Source organism: Ornithorhynchus anatinus, chromosome 6 (genome assembly GCF_004115215.2).
Source record: "Ornithorhynchus anatinus isolate Pmale09 chromosome 6, mOrnAna1.pri.v4, whole genome shotgun sequence".
In the NCBI taxonomy this organism is placed as follows: domain Eukaryota; kingdom Metazoa; phylum Chordata; class Mammalia; order Monotremata; family Ornithorhynchidae; genus Ornithorhynchus; species Ornithorhynchus anatinus.
In genome coordinates, this window is record NC_041733.1 from 46,914,396 (window position 1) to 46,930,802 (window position 16,407).

General features: G+C 64.4%; 2 protein-coding genes across 3 annotated transcripts; one reads left to right on the forward strand and one right to left on the reverse strand.

Moving 5' to 3' along the window:
• Positions 1 to 525: 525 nt before the first annotated feature.
• On the reverse strand, positions 526 to 5,654 carry SNX12 (sorting nexin 12). Of its 2 annotated transcripts, none has more exons than XM_029067094.2 (4): positions 5,472 to 5,654; positions 2,528 to 2,623; positions 1,990 to 2,114; positions 526 to 693 (listed from the first exon to the last, which is right to left on the reverse strand). In XM_029067094.2, the coding sequence occupies exons 1-4, from the start codon at positions 5,622 to 5,624 to the stop codon at positions 591 to 593; spliced, it is 477 nt and encodes a 158-aa protein (XP_028922927.1). In that variant the 5' UTR covers positions 5,625 to 5,654; the 3' UTR covers positions 526 to 590. The 2 variants fall into 2 exon arrangements, with proteins under 2 accessions (XP_028922927.1, XP_028922926.1); XM_029067093.2 differs by having other exon boundaries at positions 539 to 693; positions 5,460 to 5,654.
• A 5,618-nt stretch (positions 5,655 to 11,272) lies between these two features.
• FOXO4 (forkhead box O4) lies at positions 11,273 to 16,341 on the forward strand. Its single transcript, XM_039912319.1, has 4 exons — positions 11,273 to 11,584; positions 11,686 to 11,723; positions 11,884 to 12,112; positions 15,135 to 16,341. The coding sequence occupies exons 1-4, from the start codon at positions 11,273 to 11,275 to the stop codon at positions 15,795 to 15,797; spliced, it is 1,242 nt and encodes a 413-aa protein (XP_039768253.1). The 3' UTR covers positions 15,798 to 16,341.
• Positions 16,342 to 16,407: the final 66 nt, after the last annotated feature.

Consider the following 16,407-nt stretch of genomic DNA (forward strand, 5'->3'; position numbering starts at 1 on the left):
GGTTGGACGCGGGACACGACCCGGCGGCCGCGCCGGGGTCTAGGTGGGTGTGTGGGTGTTGGCGGGCCGGGGGCTTTGGGGACCCTCCGGGCCTTTTGTGCACGACCGAGGGACGGGGGGGCGTTTTACGGGGAGACGGTCAAAAAAAACAAAACGACAAAAAGCCACCCGCGACGGAGGTTCTCCATCGGGACGGCGGCGGGCTTCCCGCTCCCGGGCTTATTTCCGAGGAGGGGGCGACCTCGGCCGCCGGGGACCGCCCCCCGCCCCGGGACCCTCCGTCCCGCGCCCCCCTCGCCGGGCGGGACCCCCCCCCGGCCCCGCGGTTCGCTCCCGGGGCCTCGGCTCTCCCCCCGGGGCGGCGGGGCGGGGGAGGGGGCGGCGTCCGGGCGCGCGGAGGCCCCCGGGGGGGGGGGGGGGGGGGGGCGCGAGGGGCGGCTTCATGCAGGGCGGCCGCCCCCGGCCCACCGGCGTCCCCCCGAGACCCGCGGCCTCCCCGACCCCCCGGGGGGACGGGCGCACGTGCCGACGGGCGGGCGAGGGCGAGCGTCCGGGCGGGGGGGGGGGGGCGGCCCGGCGGGGGCTTCCCCTTATTGGCGCACTTTCCCGGGAACGTAGTTGCGGTCGATGGTCTCCTCCTGCAGGAACATGTGCAGGCAGCGCTCGTTCTGGGCCAGCGGGTGCCCGGCGATTCTGAAACGGGACCAGATCCGCCCGGCCGGACGTCAGGCGGGCGTACGGGGGCCCCCCCCCGCCGCGGGACGCTGGGCTGAGCGCTCGGGAGGGGAAGCCACCGCGCTCAAGGGCCACCGTCCCCGCCCACGAGGAGCCGACGGGTCCAGAGGGGGAGGCGGACAATAAGAAAAATCAGGTGTGGACACGCAGCCCCCTCCCGGCCCCGCAGCCCTTATTCGGCCCTCCGGTCGTATTTATTGAGCGCCTCCCGGGGCTGCTAAAGTCCGTCTCTGTCGCTCATTTCGCAGCCGCCTCTCCCCCTCTAGACCGTCGGGCTCGCTGCGGGCCGGGAAGGCACCTGTTCTGTCCTTGTAGCGTCCTCTCCCGAGCGCTCAGGCCGGTGCTCCGCGCGCGGGAAGCGCTCAGTAAATAGCAGGGACCCCTTGAGCCCGGACTGCGGGCAGGGAGCGTGTCTGTTCTCCCGTTATATATCGGACCCCTCCCGGCCCCCCCCCCCCCCCCCCCCCCCGGCTCTGGTGTCCAGATCGGTCGGCGACTTCTCCTCCTGTCCGTCGGCTCCTTGTGGGCAGGGAATGGGTCTGTCGAGGGTTGGACTGTCCTCTCCCCAGCGCTCTCCGCACCGTAAGCGCTCACTTCAGTGGAAAGAGCCTGGGCTTTGGAGTCAGAGGTCACGGGTTCGAATCCCCGCTCCGCTACTTGCCAGCTGGGTGACCGAGGGCGAGTCACTTCACTTGTCTGTGCCTCAGTTACCTCATCTGTCAAATGGGGATGAAGACTGTGAGCCCCACGTGGGACAAACCTGATTCCCTTATGTCTACCCCAGCGCTTAGAACGGTGCTCGGCACCTAGTAGGCGCTTAACAAACACCATTATTATTATTATTATTATCCGCCGACCGACTCTAGCCTGTCAACTCGTTGCGAGCAGGCAACGTGTCTCCTCTACCGTTCTGTCGTCCTCTCCCAAGTGCTCAGTCCAGTGTCCTGCGCTCGATAACCTCGACTGTGAGCCCGTTGTTGGGGAGGGGTCGTCTCAACTGGTTGCCGGCTTTCCAAGCGCTTAGCGCAGCGCTCCGCTCGCTCTCAGCGCTCGATAAATGCGACCGAATGAAGGAAATAGGGCCGAGCGGGCGAGGGCGGCTCGGTCCTCGGCGAGCGCGGACTCCCCCGCCGTCCCCCGGGGGACGGCGGGGTCGGGGAGGGGTCTCCCGTTGGCACGAGGGGTGGCGTCCGGAGGGGCGGGGGGTGGTCCCGCCGCGGGGGGGGGGCGGGGGGGGGAGGAGGGGTCGCTCACTTGTTAATGAACTGCTCCAGGCCTTGCCGTCTCTCCTCGATGAAGGCCTCCTCGAAGATGCCCTCATCTCCCCGGAAGGGCAGCTGACGTTTCAGGGCTTTCCCGGGCAGGGGCGGCACCACAATCTGGAGGCGGGAACAGGTGATCAACGAAATGACACCACTGATAATAAACGCTGAGCCGTCGGCTCGCCGGGGGCCGGGAACGTGCCCGTCTCTTGTCGGTCGGGCCGGGAAGCGCCCAATAAATACGACGGGAGGAAGGGAGTGAAAGGAGAGCCTGGGCGTCGTGGGTTCCAATTCCAGATCTGCCGGGTGACCTGGGGCCGGTGGCTTCGCTTCTCGGGGCTCCGTTTCCCTCATCTGGAAAACGGGGACGGAGACCGTGAGCCCCCCCCTTGGGACGGGGGGCGGGGTCCAGCCCGATGCCTGGATCCACTCCAGCGTTCAGTACGGTGCCCGGCCCTTAGTAAGTGTTTAAAAACAACCCCAGCGATTACACCTGGGCGGGTCGGAGGGGACGGGGAGGGCCATCCCACCTTACTGTCTCGCTCCAGCTCATTCTTCAGCCACTCGAAGTCACTGTATCGCCGCCGGACGCACGACTCCTTCAGCTTGAAGATGGGCAGGTTGGTCTGTGGGGGAGGAAGGCACCGCTTACTGAGCGCCCGCCTCCTCCCGGAGGCCCTCCCCGCCCGAGCCCCCCGTTTTTCCTCCTCTCCCCGTCCCTCCCGCGTCCCCCCGACTTTCGCTCCCTTCCTCCGTCCCCCCGTCCCGGCCCCGCACCCCCTACGTCCCCCTCCCTCCTTTCTCTTCCCGCCCCTCTCCCCCCTCTAGACTCTCAGCTCCTCGCGGGCCATGAATGTCACCGTTTATTGTTGCATTGTTCGTTCCCAAGCGCTCAGTACAGTGCCCTGCACCCAGTCGGCGCTCATCAAACACCCCCGACTGACTGTGATGGCGCCAGGGCAGCGCCTACCAGTTGCCCTAAAAAAAACATTTCCGTTGGTCGACGCGCCCTCCGGGACGCCGGATGAGCGCTTACTACGCGAAGCTCAATGCGGCCGTCGGGGCGTCGACCGAGCGCTCACTACGCTGTGCTCAATCCGTCCGTCCGCGGTGTTTAAGAATCAAAATCCCGGTCATAATCGATACCCCGTCAGAAGCGACGAGGGAGAGCGTGCAAACGAGCCACGGCGGGAGAGCGAGAGCACCGGAGTGACCGTGAGAGAGCAAGGGCGTGAGATGGGTGAGTGTGATCAACGCCCCCGGGGGGGGGGGGGGGGGGGGAGCCGCGTGCGGGGCAGAGGCCGAATTCGGCCTCCTCCTTGCCCCCCCGGCTTCTCGGCGGGCTTGGCCCCCAAAGACGCGCCCGTGAAGCGTAGGAAAAACGCATTCGGGGGTGTTTTTCGAGCGCTTACTGCGTGCGGAGCACTGGGCGAAGCGCTTGGGAAGAGGACGTCACGTACACGGGGAAGAACGAGTGACGATCCCTGCCCACGACGGGCCGAGGGTCTGTGACCAGAGGGAGAAAACGGGCCCGCCGACTCTCGTCTCCTCCTCTCCCGAGCGCTCTGCGCACGGTCGGCGCCGCGTAGACCGGTGCCTGGCACGTAGTAAGCGCTTCCGCGGTTATCGTTAGTGCCGTCCGATAAGTATCACCGACCGATCGAGAGAGAGGAACGTATCTACTAATTCGGTCGTACTGTCCTCTCCAAAGCGCCGGAGCCTGTCCACCAACCCCGTCTGGATTCTCCTCTCCCAGGCGCTCAGTCCAGTGTTCTGGTCGCGGCGCTCGGTAAATAGCGCCGCCCGATCGACCAGTCGAGATGGGAGAGTCGCGGGATTTCAGAGCCGTTCAAGTCCCGAGGTGGGGACGGCTGTTGCCTCATGTGGGGCAGAAAGAAAGATGGATCCATCAGGGGTATTTACTGAACGCTTACCGTGTGCAGAGCGCTGGACTAAACGCCCAGGAGAGGACGACACTTTCATTCCATGGCTCGAGCGTATGAGGAGGGTGGGGAAGGGGACCCGCCCGCCCCCCAAATCCTTCTGCCCCCGTCCCCGTCCCCGCCGCTTCCCTGGCCGGGGTCGGGGGTCAGGGCCCAACCCGGACCCCGGACGCGCTCACGGGGGTCTAGTCCAGTGCTGCGCACGCAGTGAGCGCCCTCCTCCCCCTCTAGACTGTCAGCTGGCCCCGGGGAGGGATGCATCCGTTGAACTGTCCTCTCTGCGGCGCTTAGGGCGGCGCTCTGCACACAGGAAGCGCTCGGTAAATCCGTCTGAATGAGTGAATATGATGAACGGGAGTTGGGCGCGCCCTTGGCCCTTGGCCCCTGCCCCCTCCTCACCTCGCCTCCTCTCCTTGACCTCTGCCCCCTCCTATCCCCATGTCCTCCTAACCCCCTGACCTCACCCCCTCCCCCTCCTCTAATCCCTGACTTTGTCCTCTCCCCCCTCCTCTCCTCGACCTCTGCCCCTTCCTATCTCCCTCCCCTAACCCCGACCTCGTCCTCTCCCCCCTCCTCTCCTTACCCCCCCTCTTCTTGACCTCTGCCCCCTGACCCCCCTCCTCTCCTTATCCCCTCTCCTTGACCTCTGCCCCTTCCTCTCCCCCTCCCCTAACCCCCCGACCTCGTCCTCTCCCCCTCCTCTCCTTACCCCGTGCCCCCTGACCCCCCCTCCTCTCCTTACCCCCTCTCCTTGACCTCTCCCTCTCCTCTCCATGACCTCTGCCCCGACCTCTCCCCCTCCACCCCCCGACCCTCGTCCTCTCCCTCTCCTTTTCCATGCCATCCTATCTATTGAGCGCTTACTCGGTGCACAACGCTCTTCTTGACCTCTGTGCCCTGACCTCTCCCCCCGCCCTGGTCCTCTCCCTCTCCTTTTCCATGCCATCCTATCTACTGAGCGCTTACTCGGTGCACAACCCTCTTCTTGACCTCTGTCCCCTGACCTCTCCCCCCCGCCCTGGTCCTCCCCCTCTCCTTCTCCACGCCATCCTATCTATTGAGCGCTTATTCCGTGCACAACCCTCTTCTTGACCTCTACCCCCCTGACCTCTCCCTCTCCTTTTCCACGCCATCCTATCTACTGAGCGCTTACTCGGTGCACAACCCTCTTCTTGACCTCTGCCCCCTGACCTCTCCCCCCCCCCGCCCTGGTCCTCCCCCTCTCCTTCTCCACGCCATCCTATCTATTGAGCGCTTATTCCGTGCACAACCCTCTTCTTGACCTCTACCCCCCTGACCTCTCCCTCTCCTTTTCCACGCCATCCTATCTACTGAGCGCTTACTCGGTGCACAACCCTCTTCTTGACCTCTGCCCCCTGACCTCTCCCCCCCCCCCGCCCTGGTCCTCCCCCTCTCCTTCTCCATGCCATCCTATCTATTGAGCGCTTGCTCCGTGCAGACCCCCTCCTTGACCTCTGCCCCCTGCCCTCCCCCCCGCCTCCCCCGCCGACGGACTCACCCTCATGCGGACCTCGTAGGTGGTGAAGCGCGCGCGGCCGACGCCCACCGTCTGGGGGTTGAAGATGTCGATCTCCAGGAAGTTGCTGGGCGGCCCGTAGGCGTCGGTGAGGTCCTGCGGCTTGGAGTTGAGGCGCCGGGTGTCGGCCACCGCCGCCTCCGACATCTTCCCCCGCCGCCGGCCGGTCCCGGCCCCCTCCCCCAACTCCCCTCCCCCGGCGCGCATGCGCCGCGCCGCCGCCCCGCGCCCTGCATTCCGCCACCCTCCCCGCCCCGCGCCGCCTCCCTCGCCCCCTTTACACAGGGCGCGGGGCTCCCCCCCCGCCGGCCCCGGGATCGGCATGGCTGCAGAAGCGCCGCCCCCTCCTGCGTTTCTCCCTACGGGGACGCCCGACGTTATACAGGGTCCCGGGCGGCCCGCCCCCGGGCCTCGGGCCGCCCCCTACGCTGAATAATCCATAACGGGCGCGGCGCGGAGACGGGATGCGGGGCGTTATCCAGAGCGCGGGGTTCCCCTCGGCCTCTCCTCTCGATTGAGAGCCTACTGGGTGCAGAACACTGGGCTAAGCGCTCGGGGAAGCGGACCACCACTATTATTATTTTTTATTGCTCCTAGTCCTGTTGATTGAGCTTTTAGTGGGTGCAGAACACTGGGCTAAGCGCTCGGGGAAGTACACCACAAATGTCATGATTTTTTATTGCTCCTAGTCCTGTTGATTGAGCTTTTAGTGGGTGCAGAACACTGGGCTAAGCGCTTGGGGAAGTACACCACAAATGTCATGATTTTCTATTGCTCCTAGTCCTGTTGATTGAGCTTTTAGTGGGTGCAGAACACTGGGCTAAGCGCTTGGGGAAGTACACCACAAATGTCATGATTTTTTATTGCTCCTAGTCCTGTTGATTGAGTTTTTACTGGGTGCAGAACACTGGGCTAAGCGCTTGGGGAAGTACACCACAACTATTATTTTTTATTGCTCCTAGTCCTGTTGATTGAGCTTGTGTTGGGTGCAGAACACTGGGCTAAGCGCTTGGGGAAATACACCACAAATGTCATGATTTTTTATTGCACCTAGTCCTGTTGATTGAGCTTTTAGTGGGTGCAGAACACTGGGCTAAGCGCTTGGGGAAATACACCACAAATGTCATGATTTTTTATTGCGCCTAGTCCTGTTGATTGAGCTTTTATTGGGTGCAGAACACTGGGCTAAGCGCTTGGGGAAGTAGACCACAACTATAATTCTTTTTTCTTGCTCCTAGTCCGTTGAATGAGCTTTTAGTGGGTGCAGAACACTGGGCTAAGCGCTTGGGGAAATACACCACAACTGTTATGATTTTTTATTGCTCCTAGTCCTGTTGATTGAGTTTTTACTGGGTGCAGAGCACCGTTCTAAGCGCTGGGGTAGATACAAGGTAATCAGATTGTCCCACGTGGGGCTCGCATTTTTTTTCATCCCCATTTTTACAGATGAGGTCACTGAGGCCCAGAGAAGTGAAGTGACTTGCCCAAGGTCACACAGCAGACCAGCGGCGGAGCCGGGATTAGAACCCACGACCTCTGACTCCCAAACGCGGGCTCTTTCCACTGAGCCACGCTGCTTCTCAAATGCCATCGTCATTAATAATAATAATAATAATAATGTTGGTATTTGTTAAGCGCTTACTATGTGCCAAGCACTGTGCTAAGCGCTTGGGGGGGATACAAGGTGATCAGGTTTTCCTCATAGGGCTCCCAGTCTTCATCCCCATTTTACAGAGGAGGGAACTGAGGCCCGGAGAAGGGAAGCGACTTGCCCAAAGTCACACAGGCGACAAGTGGTGGAGCCGCGATTCGAACCCACCACCCCTGCCTCCCAAACCCAGGCTCTTTCCACTGAGCCACGCTGTTATTATCATTCCAATGCCACGGTGTTGGTCGACAGGTTCCCCGCCCACCCCGGGCTTCCAAGTCTACACCGGGAGAAATATCAAGTATTTCTACTACGTGATGGCTGGCGGTCGCCCGTCCACCTCGGCGTCAAACGGAAACCGGTCCCCGTCGGCTTTAAAGACCACCCCGGGGCTGCCTCCTCCTCCTCCCCGCCCTCCCTGATTTCCTCCTGCGGCCCGCACGCTCCGCTCCTCTCACGCCGACCCGTCGCGGTCCCTCCATCGCGTCTCTCTCGCCGCCGACCCCTCGCCCGCATCCTGTCCCTGGGCCGGAACGTCCTCCCGCCTCAGATCCCACAGACGGTGACTCTCCCCACCCTCAAAGCCTTATTGAAGACGCCTCCTCCAAGAAGCCTTCCCCGACTCAGCCCTCCTTTCCTCTTCTCCCTCTCCCTTCTGCGTTGCCCTGGCACCCCTTTAAGCGTTCGATAGTCACCCCACCCTCAGCCCCTCAGCGTCTACGTCCAGATGATAATGTCGGTATTCGTTAAGCGCTTACTACGGGCCGAGCACTGTTCTGAGCGCTGGGGGAGGTACGGGGTCATCGGGTCGTCCCACGTGAGGCTCGCGGTCTTCATCCCCATTTTCCAGATGAGGGAACTGAGGCGCAGAGAGGTGAAGTGACTTGCCCACAGTCACCCAGCTGACAAGGGGCAGAGCCGGGATTGCTGTCTGTCTCCCCCCTCCAGACTGTAAACCCCAGCGCTTAGAACGGTGCTCTGCACATAGTAAGCGCTTAACAAATGACGTTGGTATTTATTAAGCGCTTACTATGTACCGAGCACTGTTCTAAGCGCTGGAGTAGACACAAGGGAATCAGGTTGTCCCACGTGGGGTTCACGGTCTTAATCCCCATTTTACAGGTGAGGGAACCGAGGCAAAGAGAAGTTTAGTGACTTGCCCACAGTCACACAGCTGACAAGTGGCGGAGCCGGGATTCGAACTCATGACCTCTGACTCCGAAGCCCAGGCTCTTTCCACTGAGCCACGCTGCTTCTCTACAAATACCAACATCGTTATTAAACTCGACGTGAGCAGGACCAACGTTATTATGAAACCCGACGTGAGCAGGGCGTTATCCGCTGACTCTTGTCCTCTCCCAGGCGCTCAGTACAGTGTGCTGCACTCCGTGAGCGCTCGATAAATACGATCAATTCATTCAGTCGTATTTATTGACCGCTTCAGGTGTGCAAAGCACGGTACTGAGCGCCTTGGAGAGGAGAGCGCAATAACGAGCGGTCCCATTCCCTGCCCACAATGAGCTGACGGCCTAGAGTTCAGCGTGGCTCCGTGGAAGGAGCCCGGGCTTGGGCCTCAGAGGTCATGGGTTCGAATCCCGGCTCTGCCGCGTGTCAGCTGTGCGACCTTGGGCGAGTGACTTAACTTCTCTGTGCCTCAGTGACCTCATCTGTAAAAGGGGGATTAACTGTGAGCCCCATGTGGGACAACCTGATGACCCTGTATCTCCCCCGGCGCTTTAGAACAGTGTGCTGCACATAGTAAGCGCTTAACCAATGCCAACATTATTATTATTATTTTCATTCCTATTTACTGAGCGCTTACCGTTTGCAAAGCAGTGAATTAAGCGCTTGAAGGAGGACAACCAACAGACACGGTCCCTGCCCACCAGGCGCTTGCAGTCTAGGGGGGAGGTTACAGTGATCGTTCTCCTCCCCCCTTAGATTGTGAAAGCCATTTGGGCCAGAAACTGTGACTATCATTGCTATTATCAGTGCTTAGTACAGTGCCTAGCACTTAATAATAATAATAATCGTGATATCGGCTAAATGCTTGTTATGTGCCAGGCGCTGTATACTAAGCGCTGGAGTGGATACAGGGAAATCGGGTTGGACACAGGCCCTGTCCCACACGGGGCTCTCACTCTTATCCCCATTTTCCAGATGAGGGAACCGAGGCCAAGAGAAGGGAAGTGACTGGTCCTTAGTGCTGAATTGCACTTGCCAAGCGCTCAGCCCAGCGCTCTGCACACCTACAGAGAGCTCACCTCCTCCAGGAGGCCTTCCCCGACTGAGCCCCCCTTTCCCGCTCCTCCTCCCTCCGCTGCTCTCCCCCCTTCCCCTCAGCACTGTGCTCGTTTGTATATATTTGAGAAGCAATATATATATTTGTATATATATATATTTATATATATATGTATATATTTGTATATATTTGAGAAGCAGCGTGGCTCAGTGGAAAGAGCACGGGCTTGGGAGTCAGGGCTCATGAGTTCGAATCCCAGCTCTCCCACTTGTCGGCTGTGTGACTGCGGGCGAGTCACTTAACTTCTCTGTGCCTCGGTTCCCTCAACTGTAAAATGGGGATTAAGACCGTGAGCCCCACGTGGGACAACCCGATTCCCCTATGTCTGCCCCAGCGCTTAGAACGGTGCTCGGCACATAGCAAGCGCTTAACAAATACCAACCTTATATATATTATTTATCACCCTATTTATTTTGATAATGAGATATAGCTCTTCGATTCAGTTTATCTTGATGACGTCGTTTTGTTCTACTTTGCTTTGCCATCTGTCTCCCCCGTTTAGACCGTGAGCCCGTCAGTGGGCAGGGATGGTCCCTCTCTGTTGCCCGACTGTCCATTCCAAGCGCTTAGTACAGTGACCTGCACGCCGTAAGCGCTCGATAAACACTACTGAAGGAAGGAAAGGAAGAGCTCAATAAATAGGATCGAACGAATGAGATTGTCTCTTCTGCGGAACTGTCCTTTCGAGGCGCTTAGTCCAATGCTCTGCACCTAGTTGAAAGCTCAATAAGCGTGAGGGATCGAATGAATGAGTGACTGACAATGACTGACTGAATGAATGAGATTGTCTCTACTGCCGAACCGTCCTTTCGAAGCGCTTAGTCCAGTGCTCTGCACGCAGTGAAAGCTCAATAAGCAGGAGGGATTGAATGAATACATGACTGAATGAATGAGATTGTCTCTACTGCCGAACCGTCCTTTCGAAGCGCTTAGTCCAGTGCTCTGCACGCAGTGAAAGCTCAGTAAGTGTGATGGATTGAATGAATGCATGAATAAATGACTGACAATGACTGACTGAATGAATGAGATTGTCTCTACTGCCGAACCGTCCTTTCGAAGCTTAGTCCAGTGCTCTGCACACAGTGATAGCTCAGTAAGTGTGATGGATTGAATGAATGAATGAATGAATGACTGACAATGACTGACTGAATGAATGAGATTGTCTCTACTGCCGAACCGTCCTTTCGAAGCGCTTAGTCCAGTGCTCTGCACACAGTGAAAGCTCAGTAAGTGTGATGGATTGAATGAATGAATGAATAAATGACTGACAATGACTGACTGAATGAATGAGATTGTCTCTACTGCCGAACCGTCCTTTCGAAGCGCTTAGTCCAGTGCTCTGCACGCAGTGAAAGCTCAGTAAGTGTGATGGATTGAATGAATGCATGAATGACTGACAATGACTGACTGAATGAATGAGATTGTCTCTACTGCCGAACCGTCCTTTCGAAGCGCTTAGTCCAGTGCTCTGCACGCAGTGAAAGCTCAGTAAGTGTGATGGATTGAATGAATGAATGAATAAATGACTGACAATGACTGACTGAATGAATGAGATTGTCTCTACTGCCGAACCGTCCTTTCGAAGCGCTTAGTCCAGTGCTCTGCACGCAGTGAAAGCTCAATCAGCAGGAGGGAATCGATTGATTGATTGATTGAATGAATGACTGAACGCATGAGTGAATGAGTCCCCAGGAGGCCACGCTCCTCCTCCGGCCTCGCAGCGCGCTGAGCCACAGGAGGCCGAGCCCCGCCCCCCCGCCGCGGGGGCTTCTGGGACTTGTAGTCCCTCCCTCTCTCTCTCCCCCACTTCCTGCCACGCCGCCGGGCCCGGCCGGGGCGCGCTGCATGACGGGAATTGTAGTCCGCCCGGGACTCGCTTTCCCGGCGGGCGCCGGGCCGCGCTGCATGACGGGAATTGTAGTCCGCCCGGGACTCGCTTTCCCGGCGGGCGCCGGGGCGCGCTGCATGACGGGAATTGTAGTCCGCCCGGGACTCGCTTTCCCGGCGGGCGCCGGGGCGCGCTGCATGACGGGAATTGTAGTCCGCCCGGGACTCGCTTTCCCGGCGGGCGCCGGGGCGCGCTGCATGACGGGACCTGTAGTCCGCCCGGGACTCGCTTTCCCGGCGGGCGCCGGGCCGCGCTGCATGACGGGACCTGTAGTCCGCCCGGGACTCGCTTTCCCGGCGGGCGCCGGGGCGCGCGTGCGCGGTAGACGGCCGGGTCCCCCCCCCCTCCCCTTCCCTCCCTCCCTCCCCAGAAGGCGGCCGAAAGCGAGCGGCAGGAGGCCCACTTCCGGTGGGTCCGGGGCCTACTTCCGGTGGAGCCCGGGCCTACTTCCGGTGGGGCCGATGGAGGCGGAGGGGCGGCGGGGGGAGCCCGAGCTGGAGCCCCGGGGGCGGCCCCGCTCCTGCACGTGGCCCCTGCCCCGGCCCGAGCCGCCCCCCGCCCTCCCGGCCGCCGCCGGCGTCCCCCCCCAGGACCGGCCCGACGCGGGCCCGGGCCCCCGGAAGGGCGGCTGTCGACGCAACGCCTGGGGCAGCCAGTCCTACGCCGACCTCATCAGCCAGGCCATCGCCAGCGCCCCCGACAAGCGGCTCACCCTGGCCCAGATCTACGAGTGGATGGTCCGCTCCGTCCCCTACTTCAAGGACAAGGGCGACGCCAACAGCTCCGCCGGATGGAAGGTACGATCGGGCCTCCTCCCGGCCGGCGGGGGGCGGGGGGGGGGGGGGGAGAACGGGGGGACGGTCGAGCGCTCGCCGCGCCGCCCCGAGCTCAGTCCGTGCGTGGGGGGAGGGGGGTTGAACGCCTACTACAGTGTCCCGAGCTCAGTCGGGCCATCGAGGGCCGGGGTTGAGCGCTCACTACGCCGCCCCGAGCTCAGTCCCTGCATAGGGTGGGGGGGTTGAGCGCTCACTACGCCGCCCCGAGCTCAGTCCGTGCATCGGGGGGGAGGGAGGTTGAACGCCTACTACAGTGTCCCGAGCTCAGTCGGTCCATCGAGGGCCGGGGTTGAGCGCTCACTACGCCGCCCCGAGCTCAGTCCCGGCATAGGGTGGGGGGGTTGAGCGCTCACTACGCCGCCCCGAGCTCAGTCCCTGCATAGGGTGGGGGGGTTGAGCGCTCACTACGCCGCCCCGAGCTCAGTCCGTGCATCGGGGGGGAGGGAGGTTGAACGCCTACTACAGTGTCCCGAGCTCAGTCGGTCCATCGAGGGCCGGGGTTGAGCGCTCACTACGCCGCCCCGAGCTCAGTCCCGGCATAGGGTGGGGGGGTTGAGCGCTCACTACGCCGCCCCGAGCTCAGTCCGTGCATGGGGGGGAGGTTGAACGCCTACTACAGTGTCCCGAGCTCAGTCGGTCCATCGAGGGCCGGGGTTGAGCGCTCACTACGCCGCCCCGAGCTCAGTCCGTGCATGGGGGGGAGGTTGAACGCCTACTACAGTGTCCCGAGCTCAGTCGGTCCATCGAGGGTGGTGGATGAGCGTTTATTACGCTGCCCCGAGCTCAATCAGTCCCTCCGTGCATCGGGGGTGATGGTGGAGCGGCTACTACGCTGTCCCGGGCTCAGTCCGTGCATCGGGGGGGGGGGGTTGGTTGAACGCTCACTACGCTGCCCCGAGCTCAATCAGTCCCTCCGTGCATCGGGGGTGGTGGCGGAGCGCTTACTACGCTGCCCCGAGCTCAATCCGTCCACCGGGAATGATGGTTGAGCGCTGACCACGCTGCCCCGAGCTCGGTCCGTGCATCGGGGGGGGTGGCGGAGCGCTTAGCACACTGCCCCGAGCTCGGTCCGTGCATCGGGGGGGAGGTGGTGGAGCGCTTACCACACTGCCCCGAGCTCGATCCGTGCAGCGGGGGTGGTGGCGGAGCGCTTACCACACTGCCCCGAGCTCGATCCGTGCATCGGGGGGGGTGGCGGAGCGCTTAGCACACTGCCCCGAGCTCGGTCCGTCCATCGGGGGTGTGGGTGGAGGTGAGAACGTAGGCGCTCGCTACGTGCCCAGCTCCGTTCCCGGCGCGGGAGTAGACGCGACGTCCCCCGTCCCCGTTTTCCAGAGGAGGTCGCCGAGGCCCAGAGAAGCGGAGCGACTCGCCCCCCCCCCCCCCCCCCCCCCGGTCGCCCGGCTGCCGAGCGGCGGGGCCGGGATCCGAACCCGCGACCTGGGCCTCCCGAGCCCCGCCGCTCTTCAGAGACGGCCCCCGCGCTGCCCCGTGAGCTCGGTCCGTCGGACGCCCGGCCTCTCCGTCGCGCCGCGCGCGGGGCGCTGGACCGAGCGCCCGGGAGAGGAGGAGAGGAACCGGCGACGGACACGGACCCCGCGGACGCGGACCCGACGTTTTGCGGGGGGAGGCCGGGGCGGGGAAGCGCTCGGAAGCCGCGCGGCTCAGTGGGAAGAGCTCGCGGGTTCGAATCCCGGCTCTGCCGCCCGTCGGCCGTGTGCCCGTGGGCGAGTCACTTCCCTTCCCTGGGCCTCGGCTCCCTCGTCCGGAAAATGGGGACGAAGACCGTGAGCCCCACGGGGGACGACCCGATTCCCCCCGGGTGTCCCCCCGGCGCCTAGAACGGTGCCCGGCCCGTAGTAGGCGCTTACCGGGTGCCCGCGTTGTTGTCATTCGGATGGCGGGGAGGGGGCGGATCCGAAGACGTGGAACGGAGAGGGTTCCGCGCGGGTTGGATGAGGCCCGTCCACCGACGGCGGGGACCGTCTCCGTCCGTCGCCGACCCGTTCGTTCCCAGCGCTGAGTACGGTGCTGCGCGCGTAGGAAGCGCTCGGTAAATACCGGCCGACGAGAGGGAGGGACGGGGGAGGACGGCGGGGCCGTCAAGGGGACGGGCAAGTCGGGGAGGACGGGGCTCGGGGCGGAAGAGGGGGAGCTCGGTTTCGGGGGGGTCCGGTCGGAGGCGACGGGAGGACGGCCAAGAAGAGCGGGGCCCCGGGGGCCAGAGGGAGAGGGCGGAGCGCCGTCCCGAGCGCCGGGGGAGGTCCGGGGTCATCGGGTCGTCCCCCCGCCAGGCTTCCCGGCCTCCGTCCCCGTTGGACAGGCGAGGTCACCGAGGCCCAGAGAAGCGACCGGCCCACGGTCCCGCGGCGGCGGCGGCGGGGCCGGGAGCCGGACCCGGGAGCGAAGGCGGGGGCGCGGGGAGGCGGAGGGGAGGAGGGGACGCCGCGGGCCGGGGGCGGGAGGCCGAGGAGGAGGGACGGGGGGAGAAGCGGGAGGGGACGGCGGCGGCCGGGGTCCGCGGGGGGCGGCCCGGGGGCCGGGGCGGCGGCGACCTCCGAGGCGAAGCTTTCCCCGGAGCCGGGGGGACGGAAGGTAGGTCGACACGGGGGTCGAGGACGGAGTCGGAGGAGAGGGGTCGACCCGTCCCCCTCCCGCCCGCTTCGCACGGTGACCGCTCGGTAAATGCAGCTGACCGGTGCCGCGCCGCTCGGCTCCTCCGGGCCTGGGTTCCCTCGTCCGTCCCACGGGGGGGGGGGGGGGGGGGGGGGGGGGGGGGGGAGACCGGAGGCCCCACGGGGGGACGGGCCGATGAGCCCGCCGCGTAGCGAGCGCTCCCCGAACCCCGCGCTCATCACCGCCGCCGCGCGCGCGGCCCCGGGCGGGTTCCCGCGGCCCCCGCCCCGCGCGCTGACGTGTCGCGCGCCTCCGTGTCTTTGCACGCCCCCCCGGCCGGCGGTGTCCCCGCGGCGCCGCCCCGCAGAACTCCGTCCGCCACAACCTGTCCCTGCACGGCAAGTTCGTCAAGGTGCACAACGAGGCGACGGGCAAGAGCTCCTGGTGGACGCTGAACCCCGAGGCGGGCAAGAGCGGTAAGGCCCCCCGCCGCCGGGCCGCCTCCGTGGACGGCGGCGGCCGGCGGGCGCGGGGCAGGAAGAAGGGGGCGGGCGGGCCGGACGAGCCGGACGTGTGGACGGCCTTCGGGCCCCGCGGCGGCCCCGGCGCCCGGCCCTCCCCGCGGGGGGCCGGGCCCGAGGCGGCGGACGACGGGCCGGCCCGCGCCCCGGTCGGCGAGGAGCTGGAGCTCATGGACGGGCTCCGCCTCGCCTCCCCCGGCCGGCCGGCCGCCCGCGGGCCGCGGACCCCGGGGGCCGTCCCGGCGGCCGAGGCCCCGCCGCCCGCCGGAGACGTCCTCCCCCCGACGGAGGCGCCGCCGCCGCCGGGGAGCCCCCCGGCCGGCCGGGGGGCGGGCGGGCCGGACCCCCGGGGCCGCCTGCCCCGGGACCTGGACCTGGACCTGGACCTGGAGAACCTGGAGTGCGACGTGGACGGCATCATCGGCGACCTCGTGGGCGGCGGCGAGGGGCTGGACTTCGGCTTCGACCCCGAGGCCCGGACCCCCGCCCACCCCTGGGTGTCCGGCTAGCCCGGCCCGGCCGCCCAGACCCGGGGACGCGTCCCCCTCCACCGGGCCGGCGGCCCCGCTCCCGGACCCGCCGTCGCGGGGACCCGGGCCGGGCTTCTCGTGCGGCGGGGGAGGGGGCCGGGACGCGGGGTTTTCCCGGGGGGCGGGCCGGGGGCAGGCCAGCCGCGGATCACGGCTTTTTATAAACCTTTTACGACAGTCGTCTGTATCTATCAATCTATCCGTAAACTCGAGCGTAGGGGTCTGTAGGGGAGCGGGGCCGGCGCTCGCAGCCGGAGGTCTGTCCGCACGCCCCCCCCCCCCCCCGGAAAACGCAGACGCTACGGACTCCCCCCCGGGGGGGGCGGACGGAGAGCCCGGACCGGGGTTCGAGTCCCGACTCCGCCGGCCTGCGTTGGGGCCCCGGAGGGCGGCCGGGCCGGGGCGGGGGGGGTCCCTCGCGCCTCCCCTCCGGGTCGGAGCCTCTCGCCCGACGTCCGGTCGCCCCGGGGGCCGGCGGGCGACCCCCGTCTACGAATAAACCCAATAAACGACCTCCAACCGATCCCCTGCCTCCGATCCCTCTGCCCCGGGGCGGGCGGGCGGCCGGGCGGCCGCCGAGGGGCGCGGC